The sequence below is a fragment of the Euprymna scolopes genome, chromosome 10 (genome assembly GCF_053919585.1).
Source record: "Euprymna scolopes isolate OS-2025 chromosome 10, ASM5391958v1, whole genome shotgun sequence".
NCBI classification, from domain to species: Eukaryota; Metazoa; Mollusca; class Cephalopoda; order Sepiida; family Sepiolidae; genus Euprymna; species Euprymna scolopes.
Genome location: NC_136491.1, coordinates 42,178,926 through 42,202,358, shown reverse-complemented (window position 1 = coordinate 42,202,358; position 23,433 = coordinate 42,178,926). Strand labels below are relative to the sequence as shown.

At 33.1% G+C, this 23,433-nt stretch overlaps 1 protein-coding gene and 1 pseudogene across 1 annotated transcript in view; both read right to left on the bottom strand.

Annotated features, from left to right (window-relative positions):
* The window catches only part of LOC145285943 (cell division cycle 5-like protein), a 78,307-nt gene that overhangs the window by 52,165 nt on the left and 2,709 nt on the right, over window positions 1–23,433 (bottom strand). Inside the window, exons 2-6 of the mRNA XM_080134450.1 lie at window positions 16,549–16,652; window positions 10,770–10,931; window positions 6,747–6,871; window positions 5,472–5,568; window positions 2,083–2,133 (exon numbers count right to left, since the gene is read on the bottom strand). Of these exons, the coding sequence (XP_079990576.1) occupies window positions 2,083–2,133; window positions 5,472–5,568; window positions 6,747–6,871; window positions 10,770–10,931; window positions 16,549–16,652 (539 nt within the window). The remainder of the gene's footprint in view (window positions 1–2,082; window positions 2,134–5,471; window positions 5,569–6,746; window positions 6,872–10,769; window positions 10,932–16,548; window positions 16,653–23,433) is intronic.
* LOC145286671 (U2 spliceosomal RNA) lies at window positions 7,839–8,003 on the bottom strand (annotated as a pseudogene).

Genomic DNA, 23,433 nt, shown 5'->3' with positions numbered 1-23,433 from the left:
TTTTTTTTATGGTCTGGGATCTTTACCTGACACATACTTCGTGAGTTGATGTAGCAGTCACTAGACTGACATTTTTAGCGAATTATATATTCTTCTTCTTATTATTATTATTATTATTAGTGATGGGACAATTCCAATATTTTTCCCCGATTCCAATACAATTACAGATTCTGATTCTTTATAAATTTTTAAATATTAAACTACAAAATGATTATTTTGTCCCAATTACTGTAAAAACACATCTTAAATGTATATATATTTCTTCAAACGTAAAAACACAGTTATAAAGGAGGGAAGGGGATAATCTACAGAATTTATTTTTACTGGAAGTTTAAATCAATAAATATTCATTATTTTACTATTACTTCCAGCAATAGACGGTTGTTTTTGTTTTACGGCATATCAACCCTTTTCAGGTTATTTAATGTCGAATCCAGTGATTTTGAAGAAAAAATTTTTAATAGAATATTTGGGGATTTTTTTCAAGTCAGTTTCTATTTAACCTATAGTTGGGACCCAAACAGGTCAGAGTCAGAGTCAGAGTGGACCTGGAAGCAATAGCAATTAAGGGATGGCTCCACACTCCCTAAAGCCCGCAAGCTGGGGCCTCACCATCGAATATAGTTTAAGGTCATATCCAGGACCTTCAGCAATAGAAGATTATTTTTAAAAAAACAAAATCAAATAAAAAAGATTACTAGCCAAACCCACATGATTTTTAGAAGATGACATCTTCGTTCTGTGACGACTATGTATAGCATAAAGATTTTTCTGTTTTTTTTTTATAAGTGTGATTCTAAATATACAACAAATTTTATGTTGATACTTGAAGGTATAAACATTCTAATTTCTTTAGATATTTTTTTAAACAGCCTTTGTTAAAAAAAAAAAAAAGAGTATATTGTTCTATTAAACTTTTATTTGTCTAAATAATCTAACTTTTTTTTTAATAAAACGAACAGAGTTGAAAAGATATTTTTCACTCATTAGTGAGCTTTGGAAGATTGTCAGAGAAAGAAATACAATCGCCGAAAGCGTTTCATTATTTCTAGTCGCCATTTTGAAAAATCACTTACAAATGCGAATGTTTCACTCGCAATGTAGAGCCCTGATTGATAACCTCAGCATGAAGCATCAAGGCCTTCTTTTTCTTTCATGGCTGGCAGGAAGTTACAATTCTAAGATAAACCGAAGTCATTTGAGAATAAAATAAAATATGTATTATATATGTTTGAAGGCAAAACAACGCATTATTACAAAATAAACAGACATTTATTTTGTTTGAAATTTATATTGAAAGTCATAAATATATTTTGAAGGAAACCTTCATCTTCAGTATGTCTTTTTTTTTTTGACCCTGTTGTTGTTGGAGCAGAGAATCAGCAAGTAGAAGTCTGTTTGTTGTTTTTACGGTAGTTTTTTAAATCTTGGAACGGTGCGTTTGGTCACGTGGGATTCACGTTAAGATTTTTGTTCCTTAGAAGCGCTGGTTGAGTTTGAATAAAATAAAATACGTATTATATACGTTTGAAGCCAAAACAACACAAACAAAGTCATTTAAGTTTAAATTGACACAAAGAAAAATATTAATTGTAAAGTAGACAACTATTATATTCTCATGATACAACAGTAACAAATAAAAATTGGCAAGTCAGAAATCCAACAAGATAACTTTGTCAGATTTAAACTTATTGATAATGATAAAACTATAATTAATTCTGTTACAATTTTTATTCATACAAGTATTAGATTTCAATCTTTTTTAATTAAATAAAGATTTGTTAAGAATTTTAAAACCAGTTTAAATGACTTCCTATTTGATAATTAAATGCTTTTATCAACATTTTTGAATCCAAACATACTTTCTTTAATTACCCACAGATTTCCATGAGCCTAAAATAGTCAATGAAGTAAGGTTTAAAAAAAATATATATATATAAAAGTAGTATGTCATTTTCTTTTGAGATAAAGAAAGTGAGAGAGGGAGAAAAGCACAAAAAAAAAGGAGGGAGACAGTAATTTTTTTTTTTATTGTATTTACAAAACCATTATTATCAAAATGAAAATCTAATCTAAACTTACTCAATTCCAGCAGCTCTCAGTTCTCGTCTTTTCTGCAATGCAGCCAAACGCCTGAAAATAAAGAAGTACACAAAAAAAATGGATAAAATTAAAAATAAGAGCCTTCTTTTTAGAAAACACTTTTCGTTTTATCATTTAATGTATAGACAGACATCTTAGCGTCACTTAATTTTATATTCTAGGTCTATAATCCAATTGTCACTGCTGATTTACAATTATTAGACTGGACTAGTGTTTAGGAAAAATGGAGGAAAATCATAAGTTGTTTTAGTCATATGTAAATATGAAAATCTGATTTTTCATATATAAATGCCGGTAAGGTTTCCTTTGATATTAAGTCTTACATTATTAAAAGTACGTGAAATGTGCATTTAAATTATAAATATCTGCCATCATGCATATGTATAAAATCCTCTTTCGTCTTTTGGAAGCATCTGTCATGACCGACAATGCTATAGAGGTCAAAACTATGGAGTCTTGGATTGACGTATTTTGATTTTTTTTTAGATTTTCCATCTCATCTCTCTCTTTCCCAGCATAAATTTTGACTCGCGAAGCATCCTGATACCGGATAGTGCTGTCCATTGCTCACATTCCACACCGAAATCCTTGAGATCTCACTTTAGTGCATCCTTAATCTGAGACGCGGACAACCAACAGGCTGAGTATCCTTTTTCAAAACACCATCTAATACATTGTGAGGTAGGCGTTCATATGACATTCGGTTTACATGGCCTGCCCACCGAAGTCTTGAGGAAAGTGCACCCAAACCTGTACGTCTGAAGAGCTCTTCATTTGTCATTCTGTCCTCCCATGACACGCCAATGATTGATTGGAGACATCTTGTATGGGAGGTACTAACCTTGGACTCTTGAGGACGATATGTAGACCACGTCTCAGACCCATAAAGAAGGACACTCAACACGCTTCATACAAACAGACTCATCTTGATGGTCAGATGCTTGTTCTTCCAAACGCGCTGCGTGAACCTCCCAAATGTGGTAGAGGCTAGGCCAAGTCGCGTGCTAAGTTTGGGGTCAAGAGTAATGTTTTTAACGATGGTCGCACTAAGGTATTTAAAGTTATCCACATTCTCCAGGGTTGTATTATCTATTGTAAAATTAATACTTTCTGACAGATGACAGTTTTCATAAGACTTGATTGTTAGTCCAAAATGTCTACATGAGTTTGAGAAAGAATCTAAAAGCCATTGAAGATCCTCAGCAGAAGATGTGCAAAGAGCAGCAGCATCAGTATAGAGGAGTTCCTGAACTCTCGACTTAGCTTTGTATCATGAGAGAGTAAAGAAATTCTCATTGTATCGGGTGATTATAACAATAATGTATAAAAATTGTTAATTATTACTTTGCGTGAGGCGATTGCCAACACTGGAATAGCCACATGAGCAGAATTAGAAGACAAGGTAAAAGAAAAACGACAGAACATGCATTTGGTGTGGCTGGTTGTTCAAGGTGCTGGCATACATAGATCCTCCTAACGGTGTATATATCCACTCTCTTTGTTTTGTAACATATCGGCACTTTTGAGGTTATTTAATGCCAATCTTTATGGTGAACAAAATTTATGCTTGATAATTTTTTTATACAGTAAAAAATCTATTTGTGGTATGCATTTCTGTTTGGTTTGAGTATTTTAATTAGTTTTATGACAAAAAATTAAAAATAAAGAATAAAGGTGAAAAAAAGAAATGGAAGGTCATAACAATTAACATAACACACACACATATATATATATATATATGTATATATATATATATATATATATATATATATATATAGAGAGAGAGAGAGAGAGAGAGAGAGAGAGAGAGAGAGAGAGATTAGAATCTAGTTTATAAAACTCATTATGTCTGTCTGTTTGTCCATTTCCATATTTTCAAACTATCTCTTCTGAAACTAAAAGTCACAGAGCAGCGCTAGGGGCATCAGATGATTGGATGTTTTTATGTGTCTTTCTTACAGAACAAAAAGAATTAACACAGGTTCAGGTTTTGATTTTTCATTTTATTTATGAAACTTTGTCAAGAAAGCATTTTATTAAACAGAGTTTGGGCTAGGGTTGATGGGAGAAGTAAAAGCTTAAGGCAGGGGATTGCTACAGTAAGAGTGTTAGTGTTGAAGAAGGTAAGGTTAATGATTTTTGTGGCAGTGAATAAGTATATGAAAAGGAAGTGTGCATTTGAGGATGGGGAAAGGATGCATAGAAGAATGTTATGGTTAGGGTAGTTTATTGAATGCAAAGTGGTGGGAGGAGATTCTTGAAAAAGCAGTAGAAATGTTTAAGCAGTTATGGTGGAAAAAAATGAGTGTGGAAAGTAATAAGATGTAAAATGAGTGTGTAAATGTATGTTAAATGTGATAACATGAAAAAATAGTCTTATCCGATATCAAAATTAATATATTGTTCAACCAGGATATTTTTTGCAAGTGAGATTTATCATTACTTATGAATAAGGATTGTGCTATCATCAGAATTTTCTGGATAGTTTACATAAAATGCTGGAAGGTGTCAAACAAAAGTTTAATGACTTTTTTTTTTTTCGCAAATGCTAACCAATTTTTTCAATCAAAAATACATTATTTGTTATTTCAAAAATAATTCAATGAAAAATTAATTGAGAAAATGAAAACAATATATTTTGTTTTGAAGAAAATATAATGAATAATGATTGAACAATTTTTAGATAACATTAAGAAAATTCAAATTAAAATAAAAAAAACACTTATTGTAAGGTAAGTTTCATGATTAAATATTTTTTTGATAAGAAACAACTGCTAATAAATAAAAAGTTCGATTTTTTTTTGTTCAAATCAAGATAAATATTTAGTTCCAGTTGAGCATTGTCTGAAGGGTAGAGGTTACATCAACCATAATGTTGTGTGAATAACACTCAAGAGGTGAACAGTAATTCAAATTATCAATCCTCATTTGAAAAATGCAGAAACATAAGATCTTAATATCTTACAACAAAAAACAATATAAAATAAACTACTGCCACTATATATGATTTCCCCCACTATTTGTGCCTAAATCTAAACACAGATTTCATGAACAAAGCTTCTCTCCCAGAACTGCCCACCTATGGAACACTGTTCTCTTGACTTGCTTCCCAGTTGAATACAACATGATAGCCTACAAATCCAATTTAAGCAAACTCTTGTTGAGCCGTCCTCATAAATAATCAAATTCTATCAAATTTACACCATTAACAATTGCTATACAACCACCTTACATTCATTAACCCTTATCCTCGAATGACCTTTGGGCCTTGATAAATGATGACTCCCAAGTAAAAAAAAAAAAATAAATAATATTTTTTTAAAAATTAAGAAAAAAAATGACAATTTATTAAGAATGTTCTCAAATACCTTGCTTCTTCCAACTGTTTTTCACGGGCTTTTCGTTTAGCCTTTTTGCCCTGAGTGTTGGCCAATCGAGCTCTTGCCTCCGACAACATTTCCAGTTCTGTTCAAAATAAAAACACAAAATAATTCACTTGTCTTCAAATTGCCTGGATGCAAAAACAGAGCAAGTTCATTGCTTTTTGATTCTGTTAAAATTGCCTGATTCTAATTTCATCAAATATTAGTGCAGCATTAACAAAAATAAAAAAAATCTGTATGATGTATAAATACAGATTTTTCTTTATTTTTGTTTTTTAATATAGCCAGGAGATTAGTTATAGCTTCATAAAAATTTGGTTCAGTTAACAAACACCACAAAGAGAAAACTTTACTTTCTTCAATTCATAATTTGAAAAATGTATACTTACAGAAAGTACAAAAATAATTACAATGAAAATACTTATGCATCAAGGATGGGAGAAGGAGTTCCTTGATTATCCTGAGCAATGCTAGGGACATGGCTCCCACTTATAATAAACTAGCCTGCATGCTCGGCATTGCTCGGGTTTTTGAAGGTGTGTGTTGAGCACAAAAAAGGTGATAGCAGGCAGGCTCGAACCCATACCACAAAGGAGGAAAAGAATGTAAAAAAAAAAAAAAAAAATGTGACGTCTTTACCGTTGCATCCATCGCCAAACCGGAAGTGGCAATGGTTTAAATTAAGGCTAGTCAATCGAAAAGATTTAAATTAAAGCTAGTCAATTGAAAAGAGGGGATGATTTTCGAAAATATCCATGAAAAAAGCGACACCTTCCTATAGAAAAGTGCCCAGTTGAGGGTGAACGAATTAATGTTTTTAGCCAATTTTTCGATATTTGTTGTCCAAAGCGTTGAGCTTTAAAATGATACTGATCTTGTGAAAATCTGTCGCCTTTGTCAAAAGTTTTAAGCAGACATACATATATATATATGAACATACATACATTTAAACTGATAGGTAATATAAATATTATAGATACGAATTTCTTTTTGTAAAGTAAGGGAAAAATTTATTTAAATTCTTCATTTCATTTTAATCTAAAGATGTTTTGCTTTGCATTAGAACTCAAGAAACATGAATGAAACGTCATGGGATTTTTCACAATTCAATAAATTGGCTTAACAATATTCTTCAATCATAAAAATGTGTTGTTAAAAATATTACTCTCAATAAAATAAGATTTTTTAACAAAAAGATCTGATTTTTTTTTTAAATAAATAAAGCGACAAAAACAAAACAAATATCTGAACATTTTTTACCGTCTTCATCCATATCCACAGGATCAGGTCTTGCAGGTTTTGTTTCAGGATTCGGATCAATTTCTCCTGGCTTAAGACGTCTTGGATCATCTTCATTATCTTGATCCTTATTCTGGGCTTTATCTCTGAAAAAACAGATCCAGATTGAATTACATCTTGATAAATTAACATTATCTTAAAATCTACTAAAACTTAAAATAACACTTTGGGAAATTTTTAATTGAATAATAATAAAATTATAATCAAGCTAACCCCTCTTTTGTTTCAGGCGGAGTTACCTCCCCTTCTTTTACCTCTTTTTTTTTTTTTTTTTTTTAATGCGAGTTCTCGCATGGAAATGGAAGAATAGGATGAGATGAATGCTGGCAGATATCAACAAAAGGGTGATTCTGAACCCAGATAGATAAATATGGAGATATATTACTTATGTGTGATAGTTGTGACATACAAACTCAAATAATATTGGACTATCCTTGTAAATAAAATGTCTACATCAAGTGAGTATCCTCATTTCTTTTACTACTTTCTATTATTCAGGTGTTACACACAGCAAGGCATAAATAGTTCTGATATGCATACATCCCTATTCATAACAAACGATAATATTGTTTTGTTATAATTTATACAAGCATATACTGACCCAAACAAATGACTTCCTGCTAAAAAAAGTGGCCTGCACAAAACAGTGTAGCTTCTATTGATAACCCTACTATATTACGTTCCAGCAAGTTTATGTCCCAGTTTACATAACATAGTTGAAGACATTATACCAGTAGTTGACATGTGTTTTCTCGTTTATCTTTTAGTAAGTGCTTGCAATTTATATTTATATAAAAACAAGGCCGATAGCCATTAGTCGCGTGCTCTTGTGTAATGAATGAATGCGTGAATGTAGGATTGACATGAAATTCTTAAAGATAAACTAAAATGACCGAAAAATGGGCTGAAATGACTTAAATAAATAAAAGTAAATGACTTAGAATGACTTTAATGAACTTAAGGATGAATTGAATGACCTTAAGAATTACTTGAATGCTTAAAAAATAACTGGAATCCTTTAAAAACAACTTGAATGATCTGGAGAATAACTTGAATGGCTTTGAGACTGACTGGTTGTAAAATGGGTGATCATTTTACATTAAATTAATACAGAAAAGTGATCCCCCACTTTATATCACAAAGTTACAAACATAAGTACAGCATGTAGTAAGAACAGATAATACACTTTGATCTTAGCCAAAAGGCCAAGAAAAGTGTATTTATTTGCTCCCCCACCAAGCAAATTAGGCACGAGACCGATTTTTTAGTGTGAGGAGTGAAGGGGAAATGGGGACCAACCCCCCGGGGAGTAGGGGAGTTGGATAGTGACAATTGGTATGAAGGGTTGCCCCTACATTGACCAATAACTTATATGTGGGGTTGCCCCCACATATGGTCTTTGCTTGCAGGATCTGCCAGAAAAGTTACTACACTTTGATCTTGGCCAAAAGGCCAAGAAAAGCTTAAAAAGCTAAGAACAGTATCTATTAACAACAGACCTTTGATCTTAATCAAATAGGCCTAGCACAAAAGTGTTACCGACCGACCGACGGAGTGACTTATAGAGTCGCTTGCACGCAACTAAAAATTAACTTTCAGTATTAATTATTACTAAAAGGAACCATATGTGAAAATCATTATTTTTGGACAAATGCACATTTTATTTTTTTTTCACTATTTTTTATCTAATCTATTTAATTATCTAATTTATGAAAAAAATTTCATATTTTTGGACAATGTTAAGAAAATATTCATCTTCTTTTTGCTACGTTTCTTTTATCTAATTTATTATATTTACAAAAAAAAAATTTTACTTTTGGTATTAATTATTTCTCTAAATAAACATATTTCAATAAAAAATAATTAGTTTTCAGAAATTCTTATACGTTGACTTACATCCTTGCATGTTTAAAATAAAAAAATTCCAAAAGGGTTTTCAGTAGAGGCTACACTGTTTAGTGTGGGCAACTTTCATAGCAAAAATCCCATTTTTAATGGGAAAAGAATATAAAAGTAAAATATCTTCTATCTTTTTTTTTTTTTTTTTACATGGGTGTCACCACTTATCAAGGCCCAGAGGCCACTCAAGGATAAGGGTTATCTATGGTGTAAAATATTGCTGCATTCGATTTTCACTTTCATATATTAGATATTGAATTAGTCAATCCACCAGTATATAATTTAGTTAGTTAAGAAAAACAAGAAATGGAAACCATTGAGAGGTTGGCCAAGGTTAACTTGGGTAGGTCGTGGGAATGTACTAGAAATGGCTCAATGAGAGAACATGATAGAAAAGCAGTCTATTGGAAAGTATGTGAGGTGTTTAGATGTGTAAGGACATTGGCTGTTGAGATATAATTAATTAGTGCTTTTGCACTCTCTCTGTTCCCACTACTATTGATTAGAATAACCAATTAGTGCATTTTATTTATTTATTTGTGGACTATTATCATCATCTTTATAGTTGTTGTGACATTTCGTCAGATTCTTAATTGCAACGGGAGAGAAATGCTGAATCTCTTAACTGTATCTTCAATACTTACTGCCTTCCATAGTTGTTGTCGTCATGTTTTGGCCAACTAATCCTCTAGCCGGCTTTGGGTAGGATTGAAACCACTATCTTCAGACAATGCTCACCTGGAACTGTAAAGATTCAACGTCTCTATCCACTACGCCACAGGCCTCGAAGGGCGATCAAGGATGAATTTATAAATCCAAGTTTTTTTTTTATCTGATCTTCCATTGTCGGGTTTGTACCAAATGGTATATATTATTTAATTATTGGAATTTTTTTTTTTTTTAGTTGCGAAGATACAGTTAAAGATTCAGCATTCCTATCCCGTCACGGCCAATAAACTCTGGTGTTCCAACTTCATCACTCCTCTCACACCTCTCATCATCCCTCACAGACTTCTTGCTTTCCTTGAATCTCATATGCCATTCAAAAACTGACACTAGATACATGCAAGATGGTCCAAATGCAGTTTGAAGCATTCCATACGTTTCTGTGGCATTTTTTCCAAGTTTAAAAACAGAATTTTATTGCATATAGTTCTTTTAAAAGTGTCCTCACATCCAGATAGCATTTTTGAAAATCACCAGCTGTGACGATCAGGCTTTAGTAGGGTGTATTCCAATTTCTGCTGTAGCTGTTCATTTGAACCTGAAATCATGAAAATTGGTCAGTCATCTCATAAAATGTATAGTATTAACATACTGAATTTTCAAGAGTCTATAACAATTTTAAATGCCTGTACAAAAAAAGTTTGGAAACTTATTGAAAGCACCTCACACGTCTTCTGTTGAGGGTGTGTTTTTCAGTTGATATCAGCTCATTTCGATTTGCCACAACTTGCATCCTATTGTCACCAACTGGAAAAGCCTCAGCTGTTGCAAACTCAAGAATGTTCATAACCTGCTGCAAAACTCATTGCCAAAACTATCCGTAAGCTAACATCAAATATATTGACCTCTACAGTCTGGTATTTTGTCTCAATCACTGCCACAAATTAACAATCCTATTTCAGTTTTTTTTGTGTGTTTTGATGGACAACTTTTCTCTTTACTAGCCTCACTTCCTATAAACTTTGTTTTGCTGATAAACTTATTGGTGCTTCTACACTATTGAGATGAGATTTCGGAAGTCATATTACTGAATTTCACATGAAAACAATGGTATTTACGTATTCCTCGTATTTTTAAGATGATTATATCCAGCAATTTTTATCTGAAAACTCCATTTATCGAATACAAAATCTCGTCCCAATAGTGTAGAAGCACCAACTTATTTCTTCCTTGTTTGATAGAGTTTTTCTTCTTTTTTAAATTCCTAACACTTTAGGGGGAGGGGGATGTTGATAGCATCACAATGTGAAAACTTTTGTTCTTAATTTGTGTGGGCCATTTCCTACAATCAGCAAACCAAGCCAGACGGAATCAAATTAAACGTCTCCCTTGAAAAGCATAAATAAAAGAAAAACTTACAGCAGATATTCATAGTGCTCCAAACATTGAGCTGCTGTCCGACCAATAATGGGAGCAATTGTCCTCCACTGTGTTGGCATCAGTTTCGCTAAATGCAGCAGCTTTTCCTCCTCCTCTCGACTCCATTCAGTCTTTTTTATACTCGGATCTAGCCATTCATACCTACAAAAAAAAAAAAAAAAAAATCCGTAATTAAATAACATCCTTGTACTTTCATTAAAATGAACTTTATTACTTTCTATTCCAATTATAAAAAATGAGATTACGCGATCGGCAAATATGGAATGCAAAAAATAGTAATCAATGATTATTTGGTGTTGTTGACTGACAAAACTTTACATTTTATGTTTTAAAATGAATTTTTCCCAAATTGAATACAAGATAAATACAGAATGGTAAAGAAGTCATTGAGATATTACTGAGGGATTTTTGACTTGAATAAATTCTTTGCTTTCTTATAATTTTAATATAATATGATGAAAACAACGGAGATTTATTCATTATATTATCATTCATCGGACTACTGTCTCATCTTGAGTGTGATTTTCACGTTTCAGTCGATGTAACCTTCTTCAGGTGTATCTTGGCAAACTCGGAAATGTTTCTGTCGCTCTGGAATTTGGACGGAATTTCAAGCTTCTGGGCTTGACCTTTACTCTTGATCTGAAATGGAACACGTACATTAAGTCTGTTGCCAAGGTCGCTGGAAAGATGGTGGGATCCTTCTACCGCTCCAGAAGATATCTCACTACTGATGCAATTCTTTATCTATATAAAAGCCAAGTATGTCCAAGGATGGAATACTGCTGTGTCATATCTGGGCAGGAGTTACTAAAAACTGCCTACCCTGCCTTGACAGAGTACAAAATAGACTTTGTGGCTTAGTGGGGGATACCCTTTCTCTTCCCTGCAACCTCTCTTCTCTCCCACAGAAGAGACGTTGCGAGCCTATCTTTGTTTTATCATTATATCCATACCAGGTGCTCGTCTGAACTCCAATCTCTGGTCCCCCCTTGCCAATCTTTTACCTCTTTTTTTTTTTTAATGCGAGTTCTCCCATAGAAATGGAAGAATAGGATGAGATGAATGCTGGCAGATATCAACAAAAGGATGATTCTGAACCCGGGTAGATAAATATGGCTGAATCCACTGTCAAAAATTTTCCCCACTCTTTATCTATGCCTAAATCAAAATGTAGATTCCATGAACAAAGCTTCTTTCTTAGAACTGCACGCCTGTAGAACTCTATTCCGTCTGCCTGCTTCCCACCTGACTACAACCTGGATGTCTTCAAGCCCAACGTAAACAAATTCCTGAACCACCCCCTTAAGTAGACACTTTATTAAATCTCCACACCACTAGCGTACTCTACTTGCTATAACCCTTATCCCTGAGTGGCTTCCGGGCCTTGATAAGTGGTGACTACCTTGTAAAAAAAAAAAAGGCGGAACCCTTTATTTACTTCATGGGGGTAGCATGTTCTTGTTCCGTCATTCATGACTGGATAGAGGTACATTGACCGAAACATTGTGAAAATCACACTCAAGATGAGAACAGTAGTCTGACGAATAATAATATAATCAATCCTCATCTAAAAAAAAATTCAGAAACGTCAATGGAGATTTGTTTGCAAAAAAGGACAAAAATGACAAAGAATTTATTCATGAAAAATAATCTCATTTTTTTTTTTTTTAGACAGTTTCCATTTTCAGTCTGTTAGTAACTTTTTCATAACAAGTGCTTGACTGAACTCCGATCTATTCCCCCCTTGCCAAACTTTCATAAAAAACACTTGACTAGCCACAACCACTATAAACGATTTCCCCCACTCTCTATCTGTGCCTAAATCTAAACACAGATTCCATGAACAAAGCTTCTTTCCTAGAATTGCCCACCTGTGGAACACTGTTCTGCCAGCCTGCTTCCCGGTTGAATACAACATGGAAACCTTCAAATCCAATGTAAACACATTCTTGTTGAGCTGTCCTCATAAATAATCAAATTATACCCAATTTACAACATTGACAATTACTACATTACCACCATGCATTCATTAATCCTTATCCTCGAGTGGCCCTCGAGCCTTGATAAGTGGTGACTCAAGTATATATAAAAAAAAAAACACTTTACATCAACAAATCTGCAACTCTAGAGAAATCGACAGAAAATATTGGGAATGAAGTCGGAGCATTAAATCATAATCGAGTAATCCTGCAATGTGTTACAAATAATATTTTGAAAAGGGCACAAATTTGTAAAGTTGAAAATTTTTAAGTTGTTATTTTTCATAAATAATTTTTTTTTTATTTTTGTTCTTTATGCAAACAAATCCTCATTGCCTTTTGTCGTATGTTTAAGATTTAATTAAGACACCGTCAAAACTAAAAAATAGTAATCAATTCATCATTCATCAAAAATAGTAATACATTCATCCATTCACCATTGATTCATTCATTCATCAAAAATAGTAATCAATTCATTGATTCATCATTGATTCATTCATCAAAAATTAAAAATAGTAATCAATTCATTGATTACTATTGAAGCTGAAAACCTCTCAGTGGCTTCTTGTAAAATTCTATAATCATCATCACTTAAAGACATTTGCTTTATTTATTTAAAGTGTGGATCCACGTGTTCCACTGCTCAAGAACCGCTGACCTCAATGCTGTTTCCATTAATTTCTTCTCTTTCATTTTCTTTTCAGGCCATGTCGTCATCGTCTTTCACATTGGTGACTACCAAAGGGAGCACACTAGTTCACAAGTACAAAACTAAAATAACTTTTAAAAAAAAACTCAAGAGAAACAAAAGAACCCAACAAATTCTATACGTATCAGTTGCGCGCCTTCCAAACAAAAATCACAAATCCAGATGTTTAATAAAATTGAAATTTGTAAGCTCTTTGAAGCATTAGAAGAATTAAAATTAAAACTCTGAATAAAGAAACTATTTTAGAAACACGTTAAGATGCAAAAATTTCCTTCTTTTTTTTTAAATTGAATATTTCTTTCTTATTAACTTCAGATGCCATATCCTTCAAAAAAAAAAAAAAAAAAATTCTTTCGATCACTGACGTGTTTTCTAAAACAGTTTGTTTATAAAAAGTTTTTAAATAGATGCTTATTTTTTGGGGGTGATTCGATTAATAATCATTTTCCTACATTGAACAGCAGACTTTTTAAATGAGAGTTTTGTTTGACCAAATTGAAACATAAATCCCATTAACAGTTTTTTAGTCAAGAGCCTCAAGGGTTCAACCTGCCCAAAGAGGCACACAGGAAAATTAACTGGCAGCTCTTGGAAAAAACAACTAGCCTCCTTGGATGTTCAATTCCTCCAGAAGGCCGACTCTGACTGCCATCTAACCCAATTCTGATTTCTTAGAATCTTTTAACCACTGACTAATTGTAGCCTTTGTTAATGGTCACTATTTAACCACCCAGATATTAACTACTCTAGATATTCACTGAAGATAATGGCTTCCTTAGACATTGCTTTTCTCATAAAGGCCAGTTTTAGAAGGACTCCCTATTCATGAGATACACATTTCAATTCGAACAAAGAAAACATTTCTTGGCCGGACTCCAATCAGATATTTTCAATTCTCTGTGCCCTCTCCCCCTTCTTCATTTGGCAAAACATCTTTCACCTGCAATGTTTGTCATCCGTCTAATTATTCCCAATCATCAAGAAAAACTTTTGATGCCTTTAACAAAAACAGCTTTTAACAAGAAGAACATTCATATTATTTGTCTTATTCGGACTACTGTTCTCATCTTGAGTGTCATTTTCACAACGTTTCAGTCAATGTAAAAAGATTGAATGAATTAAACGCAAAAACTACATAAAAGAGGAGAGTGCAAAAAGAACATTTTATTATTAAAAATGTTACGCCAATGCTCGGATAAAACAAATGGTACTTGTACAGTTTAATCAAGACATTAAAAAATGAAAATATCAAAAAAAGGTTATATTGTACGTACCCGTAATGGAACAAAGTTCTCCAAAAAAAGAATTTCACTTAATTTCATCAAGTATTTTTTTTTTTTACAGCGAAAAAAACATTTGTTATGATACCGAGCAAAATGTTTGATTTTTAAGAAGAAAAGCTAGTATTAAAGATGGGGAGGGAGTGTCGGCGCTTTAACTGGAGTTATCTTCCCGTGGCGTGTTTAACAAATTTCATAATGGCTGACTTCAACGCGCTCTCATAAAAATGTGTTTTTTCACTGTAAAAAAAACAAACAAAAAAACTACTCGATCAAATTAAGTGAAATTTTTTTCCGGAGATCTTCAGTCCAAAACGGATTTGTACAATATAACCTTTTTTTGATATTTTCATTTTTTAATGTCTTGATTAAACTGTACAAGTACGAAACAAATTACTATTCCTCTGCATATTTAGTAATTAGATTTCTGTAAATTAAGGAAGATTTTTTTTTTCCGAGCACCGGCTGCAAATAGCAGATGATTCTTTGACATCATATTTTCTTGCCATTCCAGGTAAGATAATTCAATATCGCAAAGATGGTTTTCACCTGAAAAATATTCTTCGTCAGGTAAAGTATGTTTCGAAATAAAAAATGCAACTGAATAACAATTAAAATAAAATATGCATCAAGTGCGCTTGAAAGCCAAATTACAAAGTAATATTAAGAAAATAAACAAAAAAATATTTTACTTATTTGAAATTTATAATTTACATATATTTCAGAGCTAAACTCCATCCTCGGTATGTTGTTTTGAAAACAACATTGTTATAGTCTGGATGGCCTGATCAACGGAAAAGTCCTGCTATTGTGACAATTATAATTCTAACTCAAATAACCTTAACAAAAGATTTTTCAGTGGTATTTCTGAATTCCCTTATATTAAAAAACAAAAATATAAATTAAAAAAGAAAAACCTTTGATGTATGTATCTGCGATGGAACGAAAAGATAATATTAGAAATCTGATTTATAAAACTCACTATATCTGTCTGTCTCCATATTTTCAAACTCTATCTGTTCCGAAACTAAAAGTCGCAAAGTGGCGCTAGGGGTCTCAAATGATTGGATTTTTTTATGAACCGTTCTTTAATGGGTCTTTAGCCGGTTAAAAACATTTTTAATGGGTCAAAATTAAAAAAAATCGTTATACATTTTGTACATTCATCTTAGTTTATTTTTGACCAGTTCATATGTGTGTCACGTTGGTACAGTGGTAATGTCATCAGCTTTGAAAGCTACAGTTTTGCTTTCAGTTTCGATTCTAGCTGATGGCACCAAAAATACTATTTCTTTACTTTTGAAATCACGACTCTATAATAATATATACAAAATCTGAAAAAATTAAAATATCATATTTAAGCACATTTTACGACCAGGCAAAGCTGCCCCCTCCCCTGCTAGTATTACATAAAATGATCGCAAGTAGTTTTATTTTTCTAAAGAAAATCATTTTTAAATTACTTTTTGTGATTAATGGGAATTCATAGACATTACAAGGCTGATCTTGCAAGTTTGAATTATTGTTATCTCCCTTTGTTTCTTCAAGATGGTGACACAAGATAGCCCTCTTTGCTTACCAATAAAATTTGATTTTCTTCATTAAAAAAAAAAAAAAGAAAAAAAAAAGGTACTTGATCAATTTACGCAAATTTTGTGAATATTACAGTTTTGTTCCAACACAGGTATGAACATCGTACAGATTTTTAAGACTTTTGTTTTTTTAATATTGGGAGAATTCTGGACAAGAACCGATTTGTATTTTAAAAGAATATTTTCTATGCTTACCATCTAGCTTTGCATTGTTTGGCTGATTTTCTATGTAGCAATGAAGCAATTCGTGCCCATTGGTTTTTGCCATATTTCATAACAGCCGCCTTGAGAATTTCATCCTGAAAAAAACAAATAAGAAGAATAAGAATAATAAAGAAATGTAAAAAAAAAAAAGAAAGAAAAGAAAAAAAAATCAAGAGTTTAATCTTATCGTAATATACGCACCAAGGAAACGACTCAAAAATAGCAATCTTCTGTCAGACTCTGATGCAAGTACAAACAGAAAATAAAACAATACTAGATTGAAATGTACACTTCTTAATATAGAAGAAACCAATATAACATGAAAAATAAACAAACCGAGCATGCAGGGTTCTCTTCCATGATTTACTTTCACCATGACTAATGTTTGTGCAAAATTTCAAAAAAAAATATAAGCAGGATTATTGAGAAAAGTGGACGATTTGGAGGCAATTTTACCCCTATAATGCTTCCTGGGGGCAACTAATTATCCCAGAAAATCTGTTCTGGCAAAAATTTACTTTCACCATGACTAATGTTTGTGCAAATTTTCAAAAAAAATCCAAGGCGTGGTTATTGAGAAAAGTGTGAACAAACAAACGGACGAATAGGAGTGAATTACTAGGTCTAATCCGTCCATTGTTGGGGGAGCAATAATTGAATATGGCAAGAGAAGGCGAATGATGTAAAAAATTATAACAGTGAGAAAGAGAAGAGGAGAGAGGAAAGGGTGAGAGAGAAAGAGAAAGGAGGACAAAAAGAGAAGATAAGAGATAGGGAGTAATGGAGAGAGGGAGGAAAGAGAAACTCTTATTGCGTTGAACTGCCTTCCTTTGAAGGAGGAAGTTTCTAGGGAATATCAAATTCCCAGTCAGTTCCCAGTCATATATATAAGAAAGATAAAGAGAAAAAGAGAAAGAGAGAAAGGGAGGAATAAAAACAAAGATCATTAAGGAATCATCATCATCATCATAATCAGTTTAACATCTGTTTTACATGCTGACATGTGTTGGACAGCTTCTAGAAATTGACTTCAAAACTAATCTATCTGTCCAGGTTTTTATTTATCCCTCTTTCTCTTAACTCAATCATATTTGGTATAAATAAACTTTAATCCATACCTGACTTATCCACCAAGTTTTAGTCATGAATGTTCAGCAGTCTTTGGTTTGCTGTTCATTGTAGACTGTGTAGATTGTTTCATCAGAGGTGTGATTCTGAATAGGCTTCACACTCACAGGACTTTAACCCCCCACCTTCCAGATTTTATGGGGTTATCTCAAAAATAATGCTTATGAAAACAACTCTAGATTATTCATGAACTGAAGAGGGACATCACAGAAAAAATTGGAGCAATGCCAAGTAGAAAGAAGTGTATTTTGACTGTTGTATAACCACCAGGAATTGCTAGAAACATAAATAGCAGTTCAACTTTTTTTTTATGGGAATACAACACTCATGTTTACGTTTAACTTGAATTTGACTGTAAAGTTTACCCGGTACCTGGTGCGGTATTCACTAATAGTGGGTTGAGCCAGCTACCTCAAAGGAGGAAGTTTCTAGAGAATATTAAATTCACAAGTAGTCTCCAATTGCATTTATATCTTGATCAAGAAAGATAACTCTGCTAATTTTTACAGCGAGGTGTTCCTGTCCTCCAACATACAGCATCTAATATTTCCAAAGGGTCACCAATCTGGTGCTGATCAGACTCAACATCATTAAACTTTGGTGATCTAATAAGAACAGGCATATGAATGTAATTATGCCATATATAACTATGGTTAACTTGAAGTAAAATAATATATAATCTCAAAATAAAGGGAGACTATCAGTGGTAGGTGCAGTGTAAACAAATGCTACAGACAGAGCTGTCTGTTGGCTGCCCAGTAAACTTGTCTGGTGGTAGCTTTATTGTCAAGTTCTCTCTTGTGGTTTTGTTCAGATTAAGACCTGCCAGACCATCAATTACAGCACTTGTATCAATTTTGATGTTACTATGGGATCATATAATTGATCTAAAATTGTGAATCAATAGCCCTATATATTAATGTTATTTGGATTCTTGGGAATACTGTTCTCATCTTGAGTGTTCTTAGGAGAAGATTTTAGTCGATATAATCTCCGATCTTCTTTAGATGTCCTTTGTCGAACTTGAAAATCATTTTGTCGAATTCGGGAATCTACATAGAATTTCGAATGGGACCCTTTATTTAATTGATGGGGTTAGCATGACTCTTGTTCCATCAGCCATGACCTGTGGCCCAGTAGATAAAGTACTTGGTAAAATTCAGTTGTAAGCTTACACTCTTCCAGAAGTTGAAAGTTCAATCTTAAGCACAGGTGACACTCAAAAATACAACTGTGAATTACTTAGGACTTCTACCCAGTCATGGCTGATGGAACAACAACACCATGGATTTAACAGAGGTTTCCATTTGAAATTCTGTGCAGATTCCAAAATTTGGCAGCAAGATTCCCTAAGTTTGACAAGATACACCCATAGCAGATCAAATGTTACATCGATCAAAAAGTCGTGAAAATAACAATCAAGATGAAAGAATCCAAATAATCAATCCTTATCTCAAAAATTCGAAACAGGTTTATATATAATAGAAAACATTGCATTTATATTTAGATAGATTCGCTAGTAAAATGGGAAATTTAATTTTAAAACAAATAAAGAAATTTGGGTGTTTTCCAAAATAGCCAACAAAACAAAAACAGTGAAAAAAAAAAATAAATATACAACAAATAAATGTTACCAAAGGCAAGCTAAGCTAAATGTTACCAAAGGCAAGCTAAGCTAACTTATTTTAAAGTGCCTTTTAATTTAAAATAAAGGTAGTGTAACGCCTGCTGAGTTAGAATGAAAAACAAAATGCTGGTCTCATTAGAGCAATAGCAGAGCCTCGATAATCACTCAGAAAGCGAAAATTTTAAAAATATACTGGCAGATCGTTACATTTTAGCACGATTGATAACATTTATTGGATGTGTTTCTATCAGCATTTTGTTTAATTTTCGATTTTTTAGTGATTATCAAGGCTCGACTATGGCTCTACTCAACAGACTTTGAACTACTATTATTTTTAATTAAAAACACTTTAAAATAAGTTAAAACACAAAATCTTTCCCTGGGTAGGTAGAAGAGTAACTTAGCTTATCTTTGGTAACATTTATATATATATATATATATATATACACACATACACATACTTAGAAGTGTAAGTGGCAAAAAATGGGATAAAAGGTGCTCAATATGTTAGTAGAGCTGAATACAATTTTTACAACCTCAAGATATTAACTTTTACCACCTGACGAAACAGACAGGGAATTCCTTTGTTTGTGGAAACAACTGTAATGGACTAAGTTAATATATTGAGGTTGTAAAATAATATATATATATATATATATATATATATATATATATATATATATATATATATATTATTCAAGGCCGCCAACCCCCAATATTTCCTCCTGTATCAGAAAACACGCTATGTGATATACGTATATCTGTACGTGATGTTGTCAAGCTAATCAAAAACCTTGATTCCAGTAAAGCAACTGGCCCTGAAGGTATTCCAATTATAGTACTCAAAAAACTTCAACCTGAACTAGCGCCCATACTTACAAAACTGTTTAAACGTTGTCTTAAGGAGAATAGTTTCCCATCTCCCTGGAAAATTTCATCAGTATGCCCTGTATTTAAGAATTCAGGTGATCGCTCATCCCCCTCTCAGTACAGGCCAATAAGTCTCCTGTGCGTCATGAGTAAGTTGCTGGAATCTGTGTTAAATACAGAAGTAATCAACCATCTCAACAAAAATAACCTTCTTAGTGACACTCAATATGGTTTCCGTTCTGCTAGATCTACAGCAGATGTGCTTACAGTTATATCTCATAGGATTAGCAAATCTCTCGACGGAGGCAACCTTTCTAGGGCAATTGCTCTTGACATATCTAAGGCCTTTGATAGGGTATGGCATAAAGGTTTACTTCATAAGATCTCTAGCTATGGTATTGCTGGAAATGTCTTCTCAATTATTAAATCATTTCTTTCTGATAGGTTCATAAGAGTAGTAGTTGAGGGGCAAAAATCAGAAGCTCACAGTATTAATGCCGGTGTCCCTCAGGAGTCCATCATGGGCCCAACTCTTTTCCTGATCTACATTAATGATCTTCCAAATCACATCCTTACATCATTTGTAGACATCTATGCTGACGACACTACCATTTATGGTAGCACATCTAAGACAGTAAACGACCAAGTTCTCTCCAATTCTCTCTCCTCTGATCTTGAGCACGTAGTACAATGGGGTAAGGAGTGGCTGGTTACTTTTAATGCATCTAAAACCAAGCTTCTCTCTTTACATCATCAACATTCTGATCCACATCTGGCATCAATTGAAATGAATGGCTCTCGTCTTCAGGAAGCCTCGAGTTTTGACAAGCTTCTTGGCTTGACCATTACTCCTGATCTTAAATGGAACACGTACATCAAATCTGTTGCCAAGGACGCTGGAAAAATGGTGGGATCTTTCTATCGATCCGGTAAATATCTCACTGCTGATGCTATTCTCTATCTATATAAGAGCCAGGTACGTCCAAGGATGGAATACTGTTGCCACATCTGGGCAGGAGCTGCTAGAAAGGACTTGGCCTGCCTTGATAGAGTTCAAAATAGACTTCGTAGCCTCGTAGGAGATGTCCTTTTCTCCTCCTTGCAACCTCTATCTCACAGAAGAGATGTTGCGAGTTTGTCTCTGATGTATCGTTATTTTCATGGAAAGTGTTCGACTGAGCTTCAATCTATGGTCCCCCCTCGCCAAACTTTCACAAGAAACACTCGTCTAGCTGTAAACACTATCAATAATTCCCCCCACTCTTTATCTGTGCCTAAACCTAAACGTAGATTCCATGAACAAAGCTTCTTTCTTAGAACTGCACGCCTGTGGAATTGTCTTCCGTTTTCCTGCTTTCCGGCTGACTACAATACGGTTGTCTTCAAGTCTAACGTAAACAAGTTTTTGATGAGCCGTTCCATATAAGTTATCAAATTTAGCAAATTTTCATTACTAATGATTACTATATTGTCCAATTTCTACTGTACACTCTTTAACCCTTATCCTTGAGTGGCCTCTTGGCCTTGATAATGTGGTGATGCCTATGTAAAAAAAAAAAAAAAAAAAAAATATTTTACTTTTCTTTCTTTCACCTATTATTTGCCTTGTTGGCTATTTTAAAAAACGTCAGAAAATTTTAATTCTCAAAAGAAACAATCATTGATTGAAATTTAAGAACGCCTAAAGCTATATTCAAAAGGTTTTGCAACATCTTTCATCCAAAACTGAAAAAAATCAAATGGCATTAAATGTCACGATGACTAACCTTTTTTTCTAAATGATGAAAAGTAAATGTCTCGATATAAATTAAAACAAAATATTGATTTTTCATCTGCTTTAAAAAAAAAAACAGTCAATTATATCCTATAGAAATAGGCGTTCGCAATGAGGGAGGGGAACAAAAAATTGTTCCTTCATGACAATTTAGCCAAACATGCATGCGCAAAAAACGTTCTTTCTTGAATTGGTTTAAATAGAAAAAAAAAACGAAGTTACTTTGCTCACGCGATCGTAGAATAGTGGTTATAATGACAGCATCATTGTCTTAAGATTACATGTTCACGTCCATATAACGGACATTTTGTTTTATTTTTAATTTTAAAGTCTAAATATTTAAACATGGTCGCTGTCTTTCTTTTGTTTTTTGTTTTCCAGATTTAAAAAAAAAGTTTTAACATTTAAACAAGGTTATTTCATCTGCTTATTCTTTATTTTCAATTTCATTATTGTTTTGTCCCCACTACACCCAGGCAATGCCGGGTACCTCTGCTAGTAAAATATAAAACAAAAAAGTGTAAAATACTGATAGAAACTAGTGATGGGACGATTCCAATTTTTTCCACCGATTTCAATACAATTACCAATTCCGTACTAAATTCCTGATTCCGATTCTTCATAAATCTCTAAATATTCAACAATAAAGTTGTTATTCATTCTCAATTACCGTAAAAACACATGTTGAATGTGCAGATATTTTCTCAAGCGTAAAAATATACTGGATGACCTACAGATTTTAGTTTTACTCGCAGTTTAAAAATATAAATATTCATAATTTTATCATTACTACCAGTAGTGGAAGATGTTACTTTAAATAAAATCAAATAAAAAAAAAAGAAACGTTTCTGGCATCGGAAAATAGGCACAAATTTTTCTAATTCCAATACCCTCAAAGTTCTGATTTTTCTGATTCCTGGTTCCGACTAATCACCACAATATTAGCAGAGTAAATAAACGCTTTAAAATAAGTTAGAACAACAAAAAAAAAACTTATCCCGGTAGGTAGAAGAGTAATTTATCTTGCCTTTGGTAACATTTGTTACATGTCTTTTGACTACTTTTTCGTTTTCTTTTTTGTCTATACTGCAAAATGCCCTTCTCTAACGGAGGCATTACATGTACACACTCGGGGCCCACACGTATGCAGAGTACATCGCAAGGAACAGAAGATGAGTAATAACTTGACGCAGTTTTTTTTTTCCGTTGGAGCCAGACATTTATTTCCACCTCTTTAATGTCATCCTCGGTTTGCACACACTTTTTTTTTTTACTGTTAAGGCAGGATAGATATAACAACTATTTCTCAAACGCATTAAAATTTTAATTTCTATTGACCTATTAGTTTTAAACTTTTTTGTTGGAATTAAGAGGTGACTCCACACTCCCCAAAGCCCGCAAGCTGGGGCCTCATCATCGGATATAGTTTAAGGTCATATCCAGGACCTTGGGGGTGGGAGGCTCAACAAGAACTTAT